This window comes from Carassius carassius, chromosome 46 (assembly GCF_963082965.1).
Source record: "Carassius carassius chromosome 46, fCarCar2.1, whole genome shotgun sequence".
Lineage (NCBI taxonomy): Eukaryota > Metazoa > Chordata > Actinopteri > Cypriniformes > Cyprinidae > Carassius > Carassius carassius.
In genome coordinates, this window is record NC_081800.1 from 25,865,859 (window position 1) to 25,889,873 (window position 24,015).

General features: G+C 34.9%; 1 protein-coding gene and 1 long non-coding RNA gene across 2 annotated transcripts in view; both read left to right on the forward strand.

Moving 5' to 3' along the window:
- LOC132129745 (uncharacterized) overlaps positions 1-16,314 on the forward strand; it is a 20,392-nt gene extending 4,078 nt beyond the window's left edge. The window contains exons 2-3 of the long non-coding RNA XR_009428571.1: positions 14,957-15,156; positions 16,296-16,314. This is a non-coding gene — a long non-coding RNA (uncharacterized LOC132129745). The remainder of the gene's footprint in view (positions 1-14,956; positions 15,157-16,295) is intronic.
- Positions 16,315-23,276: 6,962 nt separating this feature from the next.
- The window catches only part of LOC132129555 (collagen alpha-1(XXIV) chain), a 108,100-nt gene continuing 107,361 nt past the window's right edge, over positions 23,277-24,015 (forward strand). Inside the window, exon 1 of the mRNA XM_059541180.1 lies at positions 23,277-23,620. Coding sequence (XP_059397163.1) covers positions 23,565-23,620 — 56 coding nt within the window. The 5' untranslated portion in view covers positions 23,277-23,564. The remainder of the gene's footprint in view (positions 23,621-24,015) is intronic.

The following is a 24,015-nucleotide window of genomic DNA, read 5'->3' on the forward strand; positions in this document are numbered from 1 at the left end:
GTAATTTAATTACAAAATTATTGTAACTGTAATTAGTTACAGTTACTACGAAAAAATGAGTAATTAAATTACAGTTACTTATGAAATTTTTAACGATTACAAAAGGGGATTACATTGAATATTTACACACATCCACATACAGATTTAACTTATTTCTTTCCCAAATTGCACTGACTATTCTGAGACATACCGCCCTAATAATTTCCGGGATGCGGAAACACAGTCTGGTTCGTAGAATCCAGTCATAAAAACGGAATGCCTAACGCGGACGGAATATGCCACATTTTGGATGACTAAATCAAAAGTGGGTCAGTACACTTGAATCAAAACATGACATCGACTAGTGTCTGTGAATATAAAGCCCCAAAAATTCAATATATGACTTGCACATTCTGCCTGTCTGTGGAAATCAGGCGCGGACTGGACACCGGAGAACCGGGACAATTCCCGGTGACCTGGCAGCCGATTTTGCCCCACTATTTAATATCATTATTGTATAATTGCCTGCTGAATGTACTAAAGCGATCATTTGCGAATCCGCCATTTGATAATTAAATCTCTAATAAATCATGAAGTGTTAGTCATGACTCGCGCGCACTCCGCGCCTCCGCCAAACGGTTTGGATCAGACTCAGAGTAATCAATGCGAGAGAGAGAGAGAGAGAGAGAGAGAGAGAGGGAGAGAGAGAGGGAGAGAGAGAGGGAGAGAGAGGATTGCTGGAGCAGAGAAGCTGAACTACTTTTCAGGCTTTCAGGTCAGTTTCATCTGTAAAGATGCTTTTTTGTCTTTGTTTTTTTTTTTATTTAATCAAGCAGCAGCACGTTGCTCATCAGTCATCACTCAAAATACTATATAAAGGACATCATTATTATCTGTTGTAATGCTACAGTAGGAATTTATCTGAAAAAAAATCCGATTTTTTTTATAGGTTTAGGGGGAGCTACGACAGACAACAACACAACCCTTACGAAAATTAACATTTTAATATTTAACTATAAATCCAGAGAAAATGGTTACTATTGTTTAAATGTGGTAACCAAAAATGTAAAATTTTTTTTACAAATGTATTTATTTAAAAATAAATACAAATCCATTTGCAAAAAAACAAAAACATAACAAGGTTATTTTACTTTTATATAGGCTAATAAAAGCAAGGTTAATTTTTGTAAGGGAAAAACATGACTCACGTACAGTATTAGGATTTTTCTATAAAGATATTGTAGTATTGCAGAGTATTGTATTGTAAAGTATAGTTTTGTTCAATCTTGAGTATTAAAGTCACGAGAGAGATGGATAAGAGGGCAAAATAAAGAAACTGAAGAGAAAAATGGAAGTGAAGGTGCAGTTCAGGAGAGAACTTTTAATTATTTTGCATGTCCCCAAATTAAAGATTTAAACCTTTTTTTTATGTCAGGGCCATACAAAAAATAGTTTTGTCCATGAATTTGTTTGTATGAGTTTGAATTTTCCAGTCTGAATTTTTTTCCCAGTCCGCCCCTCCTGTAAATTAATGGCAAAGACATGGTTTCATTTACTACACATAGGCCTACTGAAGCTCGCAGTGTTTTCAACCTCTGCCATCTCAATATAGGAGTACACGAGCACATAAACATAATTTCTAGAACTGCTCTGTGTCACTTCATGTGCATTTTACTTATTTTGAGAAAACTATCATCATATACAGAGACAGCAGTTTAAAAAAACACCAATGTTTAGGAGTTTATTACACAGAATACGTCACATGCTTATTAGATAACTGTATTTAAGTTGATGTATATGCTTTTATTTATTATTCTTTAATTTTCACAAATTTAGAAAAGTAATCAAAAAGTACTCAAAAGTAATTAGTTACATTACTTTAATAAAGTAATTGAAAAAGTTACACTACTATTACATTTTAAACAGGGTAACTTGTAATCTGTAACCTATTACATTTCCAAAGTAACCTTCCCAACACTGGTTATTACTGTGACACGCTTAAACTCTGATCTGAGCCCATGTACAGAACAAGTGTACTGAATTACAAAAGTGGACTAGAATAGGAGAACCTCTGTTATTTATTCTATATGAATATTTCTATATATGTAACTTAAATATAACTATAAATATGACTTTGTATAAAATAACTTATAGTGTGTGTGTGTGTGTGTGTGTGTGTGTGTGTGTGCGTGTGTGTGAGAATATATGTTGTAATCACGTCATATAATATTATCTTGGCAATTAAATCAATTTCTATATAAATATTATAGTCTGGATTCAGAAGTAGAAATTCAACTGAGACTGCCTTGCTCTCAGTTGTTGGCAAGAATGGATTCCAGATCTTGCTGGATCTATCCGCTGTTTTTGACACTGTTAACCATGAGATCTTCTTGTCAACCCTACTGGCAAAGGGCATCTCAGGAACTGCACTCCAGTGGTTTGAGTCTTATCTCTCAGATAGGTTCCATTAAAGTATCTTGGAGAGTTGAGGTGTCCATGTCACAATATCTAATTACTGGAGTGCCTCAGGGCTCAGTTCTTGGACCACTTCTCTTCTCTGTCTACATGGCATCATTAGGTTCTGTCATTCAGAAACATGGCTTTTCCTATCACTGCTATGCTGATGACCCTCAACTCTACCTCTCATTGCATCCTGATGATCCGAAGGTAGCTACTTGCATCTCAGCTTGTCTAACAGACATTTCTTGCTGGATGAAGGACCATTACCTTCAACTCAACCTTGCCAAGATCGAACTGCTTGTGGTTCCATCAAACCCTTCGTTTCATCACAATTTCACCATCAAGTTAGACACATCAGCCATAATGATATTCAGACTCACGTGGAATGTCATCAAACTAGCGAGGTGAGCCAGTGGTTGTGCTGAGTGTGTCGTGTAAACATGACTGAAGACGAGACCGAACTGATTTAGTTTAGTGAGTCATTTATGCTGGAACCGATTGATTCAAACTCGAAAACCAGATCAAAAGAGCCATTCATTTTCAAATTTTGACATTGTGTTCAGAGACTTCGGAGCGGATTTGATTCGTCATTTGATTCGGATCGGGACTTCGGAGCAGATTCGCAAATCATTTGATTCGGATCAGGACTTCGGAGCGGATTCGCAAATCATTTGATTCAGAATCGGATCGGATTTGGAGCAGATATGCGAATCTTTTTTCAGAATTTTTTTTATAAACAGTACACTGTAAAAAATGTATTGTAGAATTTACAGGATTTTACTGGCAAAAAAAGTTGCTAATAAAATCCTGTAAAAATAATGTTAATTGCTGTAAAATGGATTACAGGAAATTACTGCAAAGCAAATTACAGTTAATTGCTGTATGTGAAATACAGTAGTTTGTAGTATTTTTTTACAGTAACATTGAATTTAACTTGTAGTTTATTTTACAGCAATATTTTGTAATTTCACTAAAGTACAGTATTTACCTGGCAAAAAAGTTGCCAATAAAGTCCTGTAAATATATTTTACAGCATTTATTTGTAATTTCGTTATATTACAGTATTTAACTGGCAACAAAAGTTGCCAATAAAATCCTGTAAATACCCCTAAATACAATATGATGTTGTAATAATTTAACAATGAAACTGCTTTAAAGAATAATTTTAACAGCAAAATATAAAATACTGATATAAATGAATTATCATGAGCTCTATCTCAATACATTTACAAATGAATACAAATGAATAAAGTCAATGATGTTGCAAATAAGTATTTATTAAAACTGGCAGAAGGAAATTGCAAGGCATTTACTGGTAAAATAAAAATGTCAGTCTTTCAACAGTTAAAATCTTATCATAAAAATAACATAGCATCACAAATAACTACAAATACATGTTAAAAAAAATAAGCCATACTCAGAGTAGAAAATGCTGGAATCAACATTAAATCACAAATTCTGTTGTTTGAGCTTATGTTCTATTAAATTAAGAATATTCCTGCAAAAGACAATTTAATAAAAACATACTGAAAGTCCATCAACTTTTTGAGATGAGCACACAATGAGGGTTGTCCCTCTTCTCTGAGACTTTTCCACTTATTTTGCCTCAATGTGTCCGTCTTGTATCCAGTGAGTGTTGTGATTCCAAGAAAACATCTGCACATAAAAACAAGCAAAATCATCAGGATAAAGTTATGTATCAAATGAAACTAGCTCAATAAAATAAATGTCAAAATGCCACTTATACAATACAATCAGCATTTACCAGTACTTAAAAGGTTACTCCACCCCAAAATGAAAATCTTGCCATTAATCACTTACCTCCATGACGTTCCAAACCCGTAAAAGCTTTGTTCGTCTTCAGAACACAATTTAAGATATTTTGGATGCAACTGGGAGGATTGTGGCTGTCCCACTGACTGCCAAGTAAATACCACTGTCAAGACCAAGAAAAGTATGAAAGACATCATCAGAATAGTCCATCAGTGGTTCAACCGTAATGTTATGAAGCAAAGACAATACTTTTTGTATGCAAAGAAAACAAAAATAACTCAACAATTCGCCTCCTCTATGCATCAGTGTAGCGCCATTTTTGCGAGTATCTGTTAAACTGCAGCTGCTGTTCTGTGTCAGCTGGGTTACATGGACACGCTTTCTATGTTTATTTACGCTTTGATTTGAACGAAAACAGCGTATCTGTGTGGTGCGGCTGACATAATAAAAAATAACCACTTTGTTGAATAAAGTTGTTCTTTTTGTTTTCTTTGCATACAAAGAGTATTCTTGTAGCTTCGGTATTTCGTTAATTACAGTTGAGCCACTGATGGCAGATGGACTATTCTGACGATGCTTTTTATACTTTTCTGGGCTTAGACATTGTTAATTGTTTGGCTGTCAGTGGGACAGATGCAAGCCTCCCGGTTCTCATCTGAAATATCTTAAATTGTGTTCTGAAGACAAACAAAGCTTTTACGGGTTTGAAATGACATTAATCACTGTTAATCACGTTAACAGTGATTGACTAAATTGTCATTATGGGGTGGAGTAACCCTTTAAACTAAATAGGTAATTTCATTTGCGAAAAATGTTACTTAAGTAAAACTTGTTACCTTTGAAAAAATTCAAGTGTGCAAAAGATGCCTGCTCCCGGGACGCCAGACTGAAGTTGTAATAAGACTCCAAATCCAGCTACAAAGTTGAGGTATGAATTCACAACCATCTGACCCTCAGATAGTCAAAAGTCACTGGGTGGACCTGACCTTAATAAATATAAGCAATAATGTAACCTACAATGCAGTATTTCAATATAAAATGTAATCTAAATTACAAGTTTATCAAATTATTTAAAGAATTAATACATTACCTAATAAAATCACCTTCAGAGTCTTGAAGCATCGAACATTTCTCCACATCAGCTGCTAATCTTTGCACCTACAAGACATAAAGAAAATAATCTTGTGATTTCTTTAAAGCATTTACATAAATGAGACCAAAATTAACACTCAAAAAAGGCATATATTTTAGAATAAACAACCAATTATAAATTATAATCTTACATTGTAGAACTGTACCACCAATCAAATTAAATAATTTACAGTGCAAAATTACAACTGTGTAATGAAATTAATGTTTTACATTAATTTTTGAAAATACAATTAATAAATGTTGGAAAAATGCAATGATACTTTTTAAACCTGAAAGTAATGCGCCATTAGGTGGCAGCGAATAACTTAATGAGTGAATCAACTGAGTCATTCATTGAACCGATCCGTTCAAAAAGATGAATCATTCAGCAAAAACAACGCTTAGTTTTGATTTGAGAATGAGCTAAATAGTTTTGATTGAAACGTTGTTTGGAACTATTTTCGTTGGTGAAATAGAACAACATTCAATTTTGTGTCTAGAAAGTAAGTAACTTGTTAACTAATTGTTTATTGAACATGTTTATTGCATGTATTTGCAATCGTGATACTCGCGAAAACAGCTCACTTGTGATGCTACTTATATCATATGTTATAAATAAACTCAACAGTTGAACATTTACCTCATGTATTTTCCGTGAGTTTATGTGTGCGGTTAAGCTTGTTTTGATGTTGAATGAAACGTTAATATAATCAGAATCAGTCTCGCGTTTCGATGATTCCTCAGTCTTTTTTTCTTTTTCTTTTTTTAATCAGGCTAAACTTGTCCAGTCGGGCATATAAAGATTTCTTTCACTTATTATAGTAAAGCGTCACGTCAATATGGGACAGTTGAACACATATAAACAAATGAAATTTCACATATTTTGCTGCTCGTCAGTTTCGACAGATAGTAGTTACTATGACAATCGTTCGCATTGGGCTTTATGATAAAAGTTAGGTAAACACTACTTTAAATGCTCTCAATAAGAAAATGTAACTTCCAAAAATAGAAAATTTGGCCTAACTATGCTATGATAGCAATTCCCAGTTAACTGCACAGAAGTTACCAAGGTCACTTGTCTAAATGTCAGGATAGGAGGCTATTGTGAAATTATATAGCTACATTATAAGTATGTACTCAAATAAATATAAAAAGGATATATTTCTCAAGTATTATTAAGTGAATTTACCAGGAATTATGAATAAAGCCTCTAATCTTCAATCGTTCTCATGCTGCTCCATTCGGCTGGGTTTCAGATTTGAATGATGCGCGCGCAATCCCATAATGCCACACTACAGTAAGTTAGTGTAAAAAGCAGGAACTACAGTGACAACACCTGCTTCTTGTAAATGAATTACAGTTGACATGGAAATATACTGTTAACAGTAAATATACTGTGAATTACAGCTGCATCTTGTAAAATGTTTATACAGTAAAATTCTGTAAAATTTTGCTGTAGAAACTACAGCAATTTTTTTACAGTGAGTAGAAAACATCAAACCATTAAGGCAGTACAGTTAAATAAACAAACAAATGAAAAGAAAAAGAAATTATAGATGCCTTAAGAAAAAATAACCATGGTTTCATATATTAAAAGTGTAGTAATTGTGTTTCTGCATGTGAAATTTAGTTGGCAGGAAACACAAATTGTTATATTTTGCTATATTAACTTTCAAGTAGTCAAACAATCAAAATGTGTTGTAAGCACTATTTTTTAAATAATATATTTATTTTAACATTCTATACTCATACATATATTTATAAAATATTTGTTTATTAAATAATTTATCAATTAAATATGCTGAAATAACATTTTTTATCTAAATTTTTTTCATTTTAGTGCAAAAATCTAACAAAAATGTTATAATAAAAAATATTTTTTCATTACAATTCAATTCAATTCAATACAATATAGCAAAGCAATAATATAAAAAAAATAGTTAATATTATATTATATTATAAAATTATAATTATAAAAAATTAAAATGATAAAACAATATGGATCCGCGAATCATTTGATTCGGATCGGAGCTTTGGAGCGGATTCGCGACTCATTTGATTCAGATCGGGACTTCGGAGCTGATCCGCGAATCATTTGATTCGGAGCTGATCCGCGAATCATTTGATTTGGATCGGAGTTTTGGAGCGGATTCGCGACTCATTTGATTCAGATCGGGACTTCGGAGCGGATCCGCGAATCATTTGATTCGGATCGGAGCTTTGGAGCAGATTGGCGACTCATTTGATTCGGGACTTCGTAGCGGATTCGCGAATCATTTGATTCGGAGCGGATCCGCGAATAATTTGATTCGGATCGGGACTTCGGAGCTGATCCGCGAATCATTTGATTCGGAGCTGATCCGCGAATCATTTGATTCCGATCGGGACTTCGGAGCGGATCCGCGGATCGGGACTTCGAAGAAAAAGTCTGTGAAAATGATTTTGTATCTCTTTGTGATGAACAATAAAGTGTTATTGTTCATCCCAAAGAGATACAAAATCATTTTCACAAACTTTTAAATTAAACATTCCCTCCTAGTGGAATGACCTGCCATCTTCAAGAATCAGATTAAAAAAAAAGCACATCTCTTCCATCTTTATTTTATCCTCTGGCACTCTCTATTCTATTTTTGTTATGCCCCTTTTAGACATGCACTTCATTTATTTACTAACAGCTAACACTAGCTTCTCTAAACTTTTTGTATTCTATCTGTTTTGTTTATTTATTATACAATTAACAAAAGCAAAAAAAGACTCTAACACTAGCTTGCTCTATTCTTTTCCTATTCTATTCTATCTTTTTATTTTAATTTTTATTTATTTACTTATTCCGTACTTGTGTATCATTGCTCTTTTGTTGATTTTAATTGCTTCCATTGTCCTCATTTGTAAGTCGCTTTGGACTGCTAAATGACTAAATGTAAACGTAAATATTAGATCTTAATAATTCTAATTCATATTATTATATCATTTTATTTATGTTAATATAATTGCTAAAAAATAATTGTGTATATATATATACACACACACACACACGCAAATTTAAATGTAATATTTTATGTTTAATGTATTTTATATGCAATTATCGTCTTTATTATATTCACAATTTTTCAGTTATGTGAAAGTTACTACATTGTTTTGTAACTGTAACATTATTATTTAAACATTTTTCCTTTACATAGTTTATTGTATTTATAATTATTACTGTGATTATTTAACATTGGTGTGTTTTTTATCATAATGCTGCTGATTTATAAAAGCATTATGAGCCACGAGACTCACTGTCACTTAGAAACCAGGTTGCTTTACCATGGTAAAATGACTGTAACGCACATCCTCCAGTGCTTTATTGCTTTGTGAAGTTTGAAGCATCAGAAGTTGGCGTAATTCTCTGAAATCAGACACAAGGGCAGTAGTGCTTTGCTGTTCCTGACTGGGTTTTACCATCTAATAAAGCCGTATGGTGAAAAGGTTACGGGAAGCGTGTTGAGACGGCCGTCAGTGTGTGATGTGAGTCTCTCGATGTCCACCTACGTGCCAGAAGCTTTGAAGATACTGTATTAGATTCCTCACTTTATATACCATTCACCTCAAACTAACCAGACATGTAGACATGTGAGTGCTGTTTGCCCTTGCAAAAGGTGGTTTGCTTTTTCATTGTATACCTTAGAAAAGTAATAGCACACCAGCTCTTAATTCTATGGCTTAAAATGTTCATGCAAAAGTTGAATTTGTCTTGGAAACATTTGCATAGGCGAGTGCATATTTCTGAACCAGTGTTCTAATTGGCAAAAAATAATATCGTTATTAAGGCAAAAGTTTACTTTATTGCAGAAATATTTGTACAGGCGAGCGCATATTATATTATATATAATACTTAGTATATATATATATATATATATATATATATATATATATATATATATATATATATATTAACATAATGGGCAAAAAATGATATATTGTTATTATATGCACAAGTTGAAATTGTTGCAGAAACATATGCATAGGCAAGTACATATTGTCATAGCAATGTTCAGTAAATTGTTGAATTTGCTGATGAAAATGAAATAATTCTAACACTAATAATCACAAAAGTTTATTAGTGCAACTAGTGTAATCTAATTTATTTTTACAGAACCATATTTCTTCTGTTAGTGTATCAGCTGAGACCAAATTAAGCCACAGATTTATAGTGTTAGTGATCAACACATCTTAACTTGGTCAAATGATGGAGCTCTCTGTCAGTCGACAGGATTATACTGTCATCTAAATATTTCCCTCATGTCATCTTTTCTTCCGTCTGGCCTTCACCTCCGTGTTCTCGAGCCGCTCAGCTGTTCCTGTTGTTACTGGTGTAAAAATAGCCGTCGGGCAGAGAGTCAGCTTCAGGTCCTGGTTGACAGCACATGTCAGGAGATTCTCCCAGCACGACAGAAACCCAAACTCGTTTAGATCAATTTTCATGAACTACACAGGCTCTATTTTCCAAATGTCTCTATTTAGAATTCACCTCACAGAAACCATGTTTATTCTCAATCCAAATGTGTTTAATGTTAGAGTTTTTTTATTCTCAGAAGACACACACACTTTAGGTGGAAAATGAGGTTTCTTCTGTTCTAATGCTAAACCTGTGAATGATTTCAGACGCGTTGTGTCGCCTCCAGCTGTCTGCTGAAGCCCAGAACATGTTTGTGTCATCTTTAGACTTCACATGAGAAGCACAGAGCCTGTCGCGCAGCTTTCAGCAGCTCGCGCTGAGATCAGCAGTTAAACTAGGCCAAATATGAGCCGCGTCTTTAAAAGGAACAATATGTCAGTTCGCTAAGCCAGCAAGTGATCTGTACCGTATTGACAAGAAACATCAGAGTGGAAAATCCTTCTAACGTCGCTTTTGTTGGGCGTCTGCGATGCACTATTGAAATATGTCATCATAGTAAACACAATAAACTGAGTTTAAAGCCTCTGAGATGACGAATCTGCTATATTTGTGTCGACTCAGTGACTGTTGAGTAATGGATGACATGAGAAGGATCAATTGGGAATTTGCATTTGGCTCATTGCGTGAAGGGTTTTATGAGTAAATCAATCGCAAAGTGTTTTGTTAATGCCATTTTAACAAGGGGACAATGATGGATGTGAGCAAAAACAATGCTTTTATGTATGATCATAGGATCATATTAATGTCACCAACATTCATGAGGTTCACGTTTAAATGGTAAACAAAGTGTAAAATTAACTAAAGCATAAATGTTTATTAACCCTTCTGACTACAGAAGAATTGCAGGAAAACGAATAGGGTTCAGTTTGAACACGGTCACAGGAATGTAACCAACATTTGTTCTACATTTCTAAAACACATTTCAGCTTTGCATGCACGTTCATGACCCTAAATGAGAAAAAAAAGAGCAATTTTAGGAAGAAATGCAGTTCGATCAATTTAAAATTTCATAGGTCAAACAAACAAAAAAATCTAATATGGGTCAATTGACCTCAGAACAAGTAAAACCCCCAACCAAAAGTTTAAGCAGCAAACTTTACAAATGTTGCAAATGCATTGTAGGTAATTTGATATATTTCCGGACTAATTATTCTTTTTTACAGCAAGTTAAAATCTTTAAACAACATTAAAAGTGCAATTATTTTAGGTTGATTTCCCACTACCTGTAACACTCTCTTTAACACATTTGACTCTGTTTAAATCAGTGTACAGATTACTCAAGAAAGTAGCAGAGAAAATGTGTAGATTGAAGAAATGTCTGCAGATTCCATCCACTGCTTTTTTACTTCTGGAAGTGTTCTGTTCCCAGCAGGAGCGTTGCATGGTGGATATAAACACACACTTCCTCCCCTCTGGGATTGTTTTTGTCCACTTGCGTCTAATTTCTCCCAGAGCCTGATGTTTTGCACATACAACGAGTGTTTACTGTCAGCGAGAGCATGTGCTCGTTCCATACAGACCACAGGTGAGAAGATAAAAACCTCCTGACTTTATACCACACACAGGTCGAGCTGGTGACGATTCCTTCACTGCTTTGTTTTTAAAACATGTTCTGCATTTTTGATAATTGAATGCAAAACAACTTCTTCCTCTTCTTTCAGACTATTGGAAAGAAAACGTCCAAAATAGACGTTTAAGTGTTTATTTTATTGTGTTTATCTATTTGCATCTGTAGATTTCTTTAAAAGATTCATCTCCACTTCGGTAGCACTAAGAAACACCAACATTTACAGTTTTATTCAGTTATATATATATATATATATATATAATAATTTTTTCTTTTTTTTCAAACGCTCTTGATGTCTGCTGGTGATGATGAACTTTTGTTTTCAGAAAAATGCCTTAAGATTATTTTTTCCACATGTTGTACAGATGAAATATATTATATATGTTTGGAACAAGATGAAGGTGAGTACACTAAAATGATTTATTAAATTTTTTCCGAAGCTGTAAATAAGACAAATGATTGAAGTACATTTACAAGAAAATACTTTTTCAGTTTTTCTACATCAAAATTTCATGTTTAATTCAACGTGTTACTTGCCATTTCTTTTAAATTGTTTGTGAAATTTTCAGTGTAAATAATGACTACATACAAAACGAGCAGAATTGATTCCTGTAAGAAGTGTTCAGGCATCCTATATGGAGCTGTGAGGTGAGTGTTCAGTGTTTTTAAAAGGAGAAGTTGTTTTTTGGATTGATTTTAAAAGCCCTCCATATTCTCTGAGTCTAGTTTAGATGGGTAAAGTGGAAGTGGGTTGGTTTTCACGTATCAGTAGATGTGTGAAATGTCTCTGAGCCATTTTAAGTGCAGTGTGAGCGCCAACAGAGTAGTGTGAACTCTCTCCCGGGGCGGATCTCCTTCTTCATGAAAGACGGGAAACCTCCCTGAACTTGACCGTCACTTCATTGTTTCCCGCTGGGTTGCCAATCAGAGTGTATCTGTGGAGTTGATGGAGGGATCGAATCCCATCAATACAAGTAGTTGTCCCAGCTACAAAGTTAAGATCAGAGTTTCAGATGTTGTTGAGATCTCTTCTGAAACTCTAGAGGAGACGTGTAAGGTTATTGGACACTTTTTCCCAGGAGAGACATCTTAGAAGGAAAATGCATGTCTTCCATTTCATCTTACTGATGTATGTGTGATACAAGAGAGATATTTCTTTCCTGTACTCTTAAAAACAAAGGTTCTTTATTGTTATTGATACTTCCATAAAGGACGTTCATGGAATCTTTCCATTGCATGAGGTTCTTATACTGTCGTAATTTTGAATGCTTTGGAGCACAGAATTAAGTTTGGGAATTTTTGCTGTAGTGGAAAAAGTAAATAATAAAAAAAAAGTGAAAGAAAAAAAATAAATAGAAAATGCTTTATTGTTGCACAAAAACACTATTTTAATTGTTTATATATGAAAGATGTTCTAAAACATGTACTCTAAAACTGTGAAAATCAAAGCCATAAATCGAAACAAGTTGTGTTTCAAATTTGAGGTTGATATTGCAAAAATCAAACTTTCTGTATGATTTTATTTGGGCACAGTACCAGACGTAATTATTACTAGATGAAATTCGCTTTCCATTTGTTTCCAATGTGGCAAACAGTACAATGTCACAATTATTTCAGGAACATTTCACCTTTTCGAAACTTTTGTGTGTGTATGTTCACATGATAAATGCCAAAACCAATTTTCATACCATTCCGATGAAGTAAAATAATTTCAAAAACCAAAACATTTTTCCATCAAAAATGACTGAAAAGCACCAAAGCATTGAAATGTTCTTCACAATAAGACAAAAATTACTGAAAGGTTTGAGGAACCCGAAATGGTTCTTCTATGGAATCACTGCACTAATCCCATTTTGAAACCTTTATTTTAAGACTGTAAAGGTGGAAGTGACACTCTAGATCTGGGTGCCAAACATTGGAGAAGCCTCTCTTGTTCTCTCCCATGTAAAGCCTCCATCTCAAAGTCATGAGAGCAGCTAAGAGCTTTTCCAGTAAAAGTCTCTCTTCTGATTCAGTTGTTTTAGATGTTGTGATGATTCAGCAGATCGAGACTGTATCCTGTTCAGATTCCCAGCCATGACGGATCCAGTCCTGCTGTTCAGGAGTCAGCTATGAATCACGGGTTAACAAGCTTCTTTTATGAGCGTGATAAAGATCTTAATGTAACCGTGCAGCTGACTCAAGGTATTTTACTACTAGTCTAAACTCTCAAACCTTGCTCAAATTCGCCTCCAATCTTTATTGTATCTCCTAGACAGACGTGAGTTGAAACAGGAATCCTTTGAAGAGGTTTCTCCTTATATTTCAGAAGGGTAGTCAGTTGGAATCAGATATCTCAATATGAACTTATTGTTATTTTACTATGTTTGTGTCTGTTTTCATTCCTTGTTTCCTCCAAGAAGGATCTGGGAAAGTTGACGTTTGAGTGAAACATCACTGGAAACATTTCTGCATCTGTCCAGCCATTAAAAGGGAAAGCTATGTTTACATTGATGCCTTTGGCAGATGCTTTTATTCAAGGTGACTTGCAGTGCATTTATTACCGTGTGTTCTCTGGGAATTGAACCCTTGACCTTGGCGTTGCGGGCGTCATGCTCTACCACTTGACCTACAGGATCCTCTGAGCAATAAACATTTCCCTCAGAGTCTCCAGTTGCAGTTCCTGTGCTGTTCTCCGTCTCTGTCATAATATAAAGTTTAGTAGAGTTTCTGCAGATCACATGAGACATGGCTTTGTGAGTCAACAAGCTCTTCGCTCTTTGCTCTTTGCTTTCATGTTGTTGTTGTTTTGCCAAAGCTCTTCCTTCTTATGGATTGTGTGTCCGTCTTTCTGGAAACCAATTGGTCGAATACACACATGAAATTAATATATGTTCTTGATTTTTTTAGTCTCTTTTCATCACTAATTATCTAATTGTCATCAGATTTCTCCTGCATGCTCCTCGTCTAACATCATTAAATTGATTATGATGGCTTGGCAAAGGTTATCATCTATCCTAAGACAACATGCTAAATCATGTTAACGTATCAAACCATGCTAGCAAAATGCTATTTCATTATAGCAATGTGCTAAATAATGTTAACATGTTAAAACATGCCTGCAATGTTCAATCATCCTTACAAGTTAAAATAAGCTAAAACACGATAGCATGTTAAATCATTCTAGCAACATGCTAATTAATGTTAGCATTGTCTTAAATCATTCTAGTAACATGTTAAATCATGCTAGCATCGTGTTAAAACCTTAACAATGTGCTAAATCAGGCTAACAACATATTAAATCATGCTACCAGTGTGATAAAACATCCTAGCAGCATGTTAAATCATGTTTTCAATTTGCTTTAACATTTTAGTAATGTGGATATTGACTTTGAGTAAAATGGGCACACTTTATCAAAGTTATTTCGAACTTATCAGTTATCAAGCCAACATTAAAGTTTGTTTACAAACTTTACTCATCTTGTTGTTATCGTGATTCTAATTACAACTGATGACGTGTCCGAGAGCTGGATCTGAATGATGAGAAGAAATGCAGCTGCGTATCCAAATCTTTTCTGCATTTAATCTAGTTTTCTACCTCTGTTTCCCTCATGTGGATCCTCCAGAGTTGCAGAAGTCCGAAAGCACTCTCTGCTCGGGGTCAGAGAGACTCGTCGTCTCAATCCCACATCATTAACGCTTCAAGACCCTGATGACTATTGACTTACATGGCTCTATGAGAGCGCTTTGGACTTCAGATTGGTGTCACAGTACTCTGAAAACCAGAGCTCGTTCTCATGTGCTGACAGGCCTTTCTCAGCCGATGGTAATTAACTAAAGTAGAGCGAGTTACATGCACTGGGTTGTAATGGTTTGCAGATGAGATAATGTCATGATAACAGACCTCTTTAACAGACAGACGAACAGACACTCATTTAATTGTGCAGTATGTCATGTTTTGGGTGTTTTAATACTGCAGTTTTTTTATAGGTTAGGCTTCAGGTCCTGAAGGGTTAAACTTTCTGAGACTCTTTCAAAATTATTTGAGTGGACGACAACTATATATATAAAATTGTTTAGATTAAAATAGTTAAAAATATTGCATTGGTCACACTAAATATTGTAAATGTGTAAAACATTAAATATAAAAAAAATTGATCGAAAAATTGTTTTTAAAGAACTTATTATGAAAAGGGAAGTTTAAGTTGGATATATTAAAGATAAAATGTTTTTATAATGTAATGTAATGTTTTTTTTTTTAAATGAAGTATTTTAAATACACATTTATATTTTTTCATTTAGTAGACGCTTTTTATCCAAAATGCAAATGAGGAATACAACATATTTTTTTATATTTATAGAATTTTTTTAGGAGCTTTGAGTTGAATATATTAATGATTTTTTTTATGTATTTCTAAACAGTAAAACAAAACTATAAAATGAAATATATATTTATTTCTTTTAGATTTTTAGATAAATATTTTTAGATAAAAAGTTTTGGTTTGGACATATTAAATATATTTTAAATACTGCATATATTCAATATTAAATAGTATTTAATATAAACAAATAGTTTTTTTTTTTAGAAAATATTTAAAACATAAATTTGTAAATAATATTTTAAAGAGCATTTTATTATTTATTTATCTTTAAATATTATATATATATATATATATATATATATTACAATAAATATAAAAAAAATTAGGAAAAATAAGGAGAACTTATTTTATTGCTTTAACCTTTACTTTTGCCAGTTTACTAGCATATAGATGAGCTAAAAGCTAATGAGCCAAAAGCTGCAAAAGACCACTTTATGAGTTGATAGCCTCAATAAAGATCAGATGAGCAACAAACATTTGAGCTTGTCCCCATCATGCTGTGCTCAAAATGTGTTTTGTCCTATAAGTTGAGTTTAATGAGCAACTCGAAAGCTTTTAACTTTATTTCTCTGGACTTTTACAGATCAGCAGCTGATTGGCCGATGACAGATATATTGGACGGCTTTGGTGTGTCCTCAGTCTGTTGGAGAAGGGATCTGTACGGAAAGCTGAATGTTCTCTGACTGGCTCATGCAGGAAGTTCTGGGAAAGAGACGGATCCCTCTTTACTGGAAAACAGTCCAAGATCTGCTTCCCAGAGTCTCCGGGGTGAATGTTCCTCGAGTGTTTAACAGTGTTTCTCTCATCTGTCTGCGAGCAGATGTCCTGCTTCTGGAAGAACAGAAAGATGAAGCGATTCGTGTTCATCCGGGCAGGTAAAACCATTAAAATCTCCTCTCTGAGACTCTCCTCGCCGTCGCTCCAGACTGTAACAGAGAAACTGTTTCTAAAGCACAAACACATTCGTTACTGAGAGAAGCAGCTCATCTCTCCTTCTTTCTCTGGTCATCTTCTTTTATAATGCACCAGTTCTCCCAGAGGTTAAAGAGGTCTGGTAAATAAGTGTTTCACAAATGTACTTCGTTGTTTTTAATAAGTTATGTATGTTTTATCACACAACTTCAGTAAAAATCACAGAGCAAATACTGGTTTTCATTTAATTCAGGAAAGTTTGAAAAAAAAAAAAACCATAACCCTATCTGGATAATCTAGTCTGTGATTATGTATTGTAAGCGTGTATTCATTTATTCATTGATGTATCTATTTCTTTTTAGTCATTTTTTATTTTAGAATAAAATGTTTTAAACAGCTCTTTTTGAAAATGTCGATTTTTTTTTATATGCAATTCATTTTAATCGATCAATTATTTACTAATCTCATTTATTTAGTCAGACATTAATTCATTGTAATTAGTTCATTTAGTGACATATTTAGTTAGACATTTGTCTATTAATCTATGTTCTGTATATATTTTGTCAGTCATTTATTTATTCAGTAACTCGTTTATTAATTTCAGTAATTTAATCAGTAATTCATTTTATTTTTGTATTAAGTCATGTATTTATTCAGTCAGTCATTTGATTATTAATCTATTTGCTCTACCACTTGAGCTACAGGAACACTATTTGTAAATTAAATCTATTTAATTAATTAATAATTAGACATTTATTTTGTTATATTTATTCCTTTCCTAGAATATTGTAATTATATCATCCATGAATCATTATAAATCAAAGTTATAACTGAATGTTTAGAGAGCACTCATGTTTCTTTGGTGTTTTCACACAGTTGCGTTCTCTCGGTCTCTTCTGTGCTTTGATTTATTGTTCTCTGATGTTTCAAACCCGCTAACGGAGAATGTTAAGGAAGTATCATCTTTCAAGAGCTAGACAAACATAAAATAAATCACAGTCTTCAACAGCTCAGAGTTGTGTGAGATCCATCAAAGCAAGTCTTTTCCTGCCAGTTTTGTTTGTTTGTGAATGAATTATATCTGAGAAACACCCGTTTCTTAGCTTTTCATCTCTAATATATTCAGAATAGCATGCTACTCGTAATATCTCAGTATACTTTAGTATATAAACTAAGAAGTTAACACCCGGATGAGCCACTGAGTTTGACAAAATGTGCATTGTATAACATATAGCATCTTTTCATTGACTCGTTGTTGATGAAGAGATTTCATCTGAATGATCTTTACACACAAACAAGTCGACATTGAGTGATTTCTAAAGAACCAATTATAAAAAAAACAAAAACACACAATGTCTTGGGCAACATCAGCGAGAAACATCTGCAGTTTATGAAACTCTTGCACAAGGTTTGTTTGATTTGATTGAAGAACGGTTTCATTCTTGTGTGGGTAATTAGCATAAACAGAGAACGTTTTCATTTTCAAACCTCATTACAGATGTTAAACCTGTCAGAGGTCAAGATCTGGAGAAATGTAGCATTGCATCAGTGTCTCAGCAATGGATGCTCTGCAGTGAATGGGTGCCGTCAGAATGAGAGTCTGATAAAAACATCACAATAATCCACAGCACTCATCAGTTAACATCTGGAGAAGACACAAGATGAAACAAATCCAGCATTAAGACGTTTTAAATTCAAAATTGCTTATGGCTAAAAAAATCCAAATTAAATCTTCCTCCACTAAAAAAAAGTGCATCTGCTGTTGTCTCTCATATATTTGTTTAGAGCTGTTTTAAACGGTGCTAGATATGCACAGATTTCTCTCCTGATTCAGACCAGAACACTTTTTCACTGGAGGAAGTGTTATTATGGATTATAGACTCTGTGTTTGAGTTCAAATGGTCTTAATGCTGGATTTGTTTCATCTTGTGTCTTCTCCAGATGTTAACTGATGAGTGCTGTGGATTATTGTGATGTTTTTATCAGACTCTCATTCTGACGGCACCCATTCACTGCAGAGCATCCATTGCTGAGCCACTGATGCAGTGCTAAATCTTTACAGTATAAATCGCTTGCATGTATGAAAAGGGCAGCCCAGACATTCTGCCCAACGCTTTTCACATGATGATTTTCAATGTTCAGATGTTCACTTTTTCTTTCATCTGCATCTCTTCATCTCTCCTATCGTCTCTTTCAGCTGGACTGGGATGATTCAGGATTTACGGACTCTCTTTAGGATTCCCAGCTCCCGGCTAAACCTGTATGAAAGGAAACCATGATATGCTGAGACACTTTTTCCTGCGCAGAGAGGAAGTTGACCCTCTGCAGTTCTCATCGCGGTATGGAAATGTGAAGAACATATGTGAAGGAAAACAGCACTGTATTCACATCAGTGCCATATATAATCATGACATGTAAACACACATCACGCTTAATTCTGCTCCCAATGAGCCTTTTCCTTTTCCATCTTCAACTCAGTTCCAAAACACATCTCGTGTATGTCCAACATGCTCCTCAGTGTTTACCAGCATCCATATGCTTTTCTCCCACCAGCTCCAGACTGGATCTGTAATGGAAAGCCAGCTTCGGGATGCCCCATATGTTCCCGACGGACAGGAAGTCTGGGGTACGGCAGGAGGGCTGGGACAGTAATGAATCATTCCACAGCAGCGTCCATGACGGACTCATTAATACACATCTGGGGTCATTATGAATCTGACCTTTATTATTCCACTTCAAAGGAACAGGCATTTTTGAGACGTTTACATCAGATTTTAGCATGTGCCAAAAAACCTGAAAAACCCTGTCACATGCAATGCAACACATTTCCAGCAGCATCTCATTATTTTTATACCTTCTAGAAAAAAATGACAGAAGGACTACAGAATGTATTAATAACCAGGGGTGAGGAATTTAGTAGGGATGCTAAAGACATGTCCCTAGCAATAATTTTAATCAAACAATTAAATATACTGTATGTGTATGTAAGCACTGTTGATGTAATTCAAGAATTTCAAGTAAATACGCTAGAAAACTCCACCCACTGGAGGTAATGCAGAATTACCTACAGTAAACCGTTTTCACTGAATAATTCACTTTCGAACCCCTCTAGACTGCTTGTCCAGTTCACTCCCATTGCATTGCTGTTGTACCATTTACAGTAGCATCATTTTCTCTTGTAATCGACATCATGCCACATATAAGCAAATCATCATTAACTCACCCTCGTGTCACGCCTGTATGAATTTTTTTCCTTCTGCAAAACCAAAAAGAATATATTTTGTGCAGTGTTTCAGAAAATATAACCTTTTGTAATTTGCAGAAAAAAGCAAGTCATGTATTGGGGTGGTTTATCCAATTAAATTAGAACTGAGCTCTTGTTTCTGCATATGAACGTTTGTTTGCAATGCTAACAGCTGTAGCTGCTCACAGACCTGTACACACACACACACACACACACACACAGTGCACACAGAACTATTTAACCACAATATTAATGAAGCGGATTTCCAGCTCATTCAATCTCTTATCGGCTCCCATGAGGTTTGATGAGGACCACCAGGGTTTGGCTTTAATGGGAACTCGACATGTGGCATTTAAACCAGCGCTTTGCATATTTGTGGATCGTGAATGAACTTTTACAGAAGCCAGTTAATTTACCAATTTATGAAAATTACAATTACCAAAATATTAAAAGACCACTTCATTGGAACCGTTTGTAAAACAACAGTTAGCATTATTCTTTATTAACATTTATATTGTTATGATCAAAATTAACAGAAGCTGTAGAGGTAATATATTGTGTTTTTGATTTAACTCTGTTTTACCTTCTGCAAAAAAAAAACTATTAAAACCAAGCTGGTTACACAACCCAGTCAAGCTGTTTTTAGCCTGATCAGCTGACAAGTGATCTCTAAAACCACAAATCAGACAAATCACTACCAGATCGCCAAGGCTGGTAGACCTACCAAGAGTTTTAGTCTGCAGGGCTAATTCTTTCATAAGAATCAGATTCTCTGTAACTGCTAATTTCCTTTTGAATTCCAAAAACAAGATTTAAAGAAATAGTTCTCCCAAAACTGACAATTTGCTGACAGTTTTACTCACCGTCAGGCCATCCAAGATGTTTGTTTCTTCATCAGGTTTGGAGAAATGTAGCATTGCATCAGTGTCTGATCGATGGATGCTCTGCAGTGAATGGGTGCCGTCAGAATGAGAATCTAAACAGCTGATAAAAACATCTGGAGAAGACAAAAGATGAAACAAATCCAGCCACTGATAAAAGTGCATCTCCTGTTGTCTCTCACATATTTGCTTAAAGCTGTTTAAACGGTGCTAGATATGCACAGATTTCTCTCCTTATTCAGACCAGAACAGGTTTTCACTGGAGGAAGTGTTATTATGGATTATAGACTTGCTTTATTTTAGTTAATAATGTCTTACCGCTGGATTTGTTTCATCTTGTGTCTTCTCCAAATGTTAACTGATGAGTGTTGTGGATTATTGTCATGTTTTTATCAGACTCTCATTCTGACGGCACCCATTCACTGCAGAGCATCCATTGCTGAGCCACTGATGCAATGCTACATTTCTCCAAATATGATGAAGAAACAAACATATCCTAATCTTGGATGATCTGAGGGTGAGCACATTGTCACCAAATGTTTCTTAAACTTCTTTCTTAGGAAATTTTCATGAATCCAGCCACTGGTTTTAATGATGAAGTTGTGTGTGCAGAGGATTCTGGGTTTGTCATCAGTCCACGCTCCTGCACGTGCTCCGTCCATTACGTTCCTCTCAGGAGGAAGTCTCTCACCAGCAGAGATCCATACGGGAAGGTTTCGGGTTTGAACGAGGCACTGAGTCTGTTTGAGACGCGCGTGTTGCGTTTTTGGTTTGCTTCCATTTTGGGACACTGAACGATCCCCAACTGGGATTTGAACCAGGAGACCTGCAGTGGAGTTTTAACCCAAACACAACATGATGAGGTTTGCTGATCTGCAGTTCAGTGGCCCGTGTTTGCTCTGGTTAATGGGTCATTTTGCTGGGTGAAATTAAAACACTCGTTTGAGACCCATTCATATCCTGTTTTCACAAGAGAGATTGTGACAGTCGGCATTAACAACACTCTCATTCTGTGTATGATCTGACAACGAATGCTTATTCTATAGACCTTTTTAAGCTAGTCTATGAATACATGCTTTTGAAATGCATTTGAAACTAGTTTAACATTTAGAAATGCATCTTAAAATAGGCTACTTGTATATTCTTCTAGTAATTTCGGAATGCATGAACACTTATTCTGGTTTCCATCATGCTGTGAATCGAAGGTGTACTGTAGTTGTTCCTATTGGGCTTCTGGGATGGGATGGAGTTATTTTTGTGTTCAGGCTAAATCCAGTACTGTTCAGGGTCACAGTGAGGTCAAACAGAGGGTCAAATGTCAGAGTGTATGAGCTTTTGAGGACTGTAGCATCTGATGATCAAGACCGAGGTTTCTAGCTGGTGTTGGTGTTGTCAGTGTGAACACCTCTCAAGTGAGAAATAATATAGAACTCGACTTTATTCGTAACAAATTGATTGGATGGTGAAATATGTCTCAATGTGGTTATGACCAGCATATTTCATTGAGGTCATTAAATAATAATTACAGTATATAATTTACAGTTAATAATACTGATAACATCTTGATAATATTATTTGTCTAGTCAAAGTATTCATCAAATAAAAATGATGTTTTTTAAATTGTATAATACATTTATTTGCAAATATCTGTCATCACATTTAAAATTCTGTACTGAAAATATTGATCTAAATTGATCTGATTTATTATTATTATTATTATTTTGTTATGGTCATTATAAAATACATTTGTGCAGTAGTCATCATCATCATTATTATTATTATTATTATTATTTGTATTGGCCATGATGAAATATTATACCCAATATGAAAAAATAGACTAATATTAATTATTATTATTATTATTTTATTAGATATTCCTTGTAGTGACAGTATTTGATTATCATATTAAAAAGCACGTATTTTTGTTTGATAATGACTTCTCCTTAAAAATTATATTTTATTTGCAAGTACCCTACTGTATCTCTCTTCGTAGCAAATAAAACATAACTCGCCTTCATTTATACAAACTAAAAACTTTAGTTTGCCCGGCCATGTCTATATGGTACAATATTTACCCAATATAGTTTACTTAAGCTGTAAGCTATAATACAAATATTTATTTACATAGTTTTTTTTTTTACTTTAAATTACCATTTATACTGAAATTAAAATAAAGCATCACTAATTCTTACACTACATCAAGTTTTCACACAGTATAATTTTCCAAATCCTTTCAGATAACGATGATTGATGATATAGCTAGGCTATGGTGTAATACATTTTGAGACATGTTTAGCCGGATAAATCATATGCAATATTTTAAGATGAATTAAAACTACTGAGGCAGTCTATATTGCTACTGATTTGACTGTAGTGAGAATTTATTTTCGATAGGTATTCAAAACCTGTACCAGAGTCGTCTGACTGTAAATGACCGGAGGGTTCGGATGGATGACGTCACGGCAGTAATGAGTGAAACCCAACACCGAGCGCGCGCGCTGGAGATGCGCCGAACCGAGCAAGTCCAGACACATGCGGAGCTCTCTCTCTCTCTCTCTCTCTCTCTCTCTCTCTCGCTCTCTCTCAGTAAACCCACCGTCTCCCGTCATCGCCCCGAGTTTCCAGCAGCGCGCTTGATGTTCGAGCTCTGATCCGTGAAGCTCTCCATGCGCGCGTCCTCGCGGAGACGGAGTCTGGACGGACTGTGATGTGGACGCTGTGATCAGACTGGATCTGCTCTCATGATCTACTGGTGTCTTCTGCTGTGGAATTCTGTTTTCGCTTTGAAAACTGCTGCTTGGACAAATGCATACAAATGCATTTAGGAGCCCAACGGACAAGGAGTGGACAAGTTTCTCCCACAACGACAACGTGAGTAACTTTCAGTGTCGGGGGCTTCTTTGCGCCTTAAAAAAATCAGATCAGATGCATTTATTGGCTGCAATTATCTGATCAACTAGAGAAGGGATTGAGCACAGTACAGTGCATTCCTACATTAACTTATTAAATATAGTTTTCCTGCAATCTCAGTCTGTAACCCCATCACCAGACTGACTTAGTCTTCTTACTGAACACAAATCAACTGGGATTTTCAGTCTGTCTGCTGCTGTGTTTTCCATATGTTGATCCGGGGTTAAATTCCTCCTTCTTTAGAACCAAATGTGCACCAGATGAGGAGGCTTTGTGATTTACTGGCTTATTTGTTTGCATTTATGAACTGCAACTGGTTTCATAAAGTGTAGATTTGGCTGGAGTGATTGAAATAT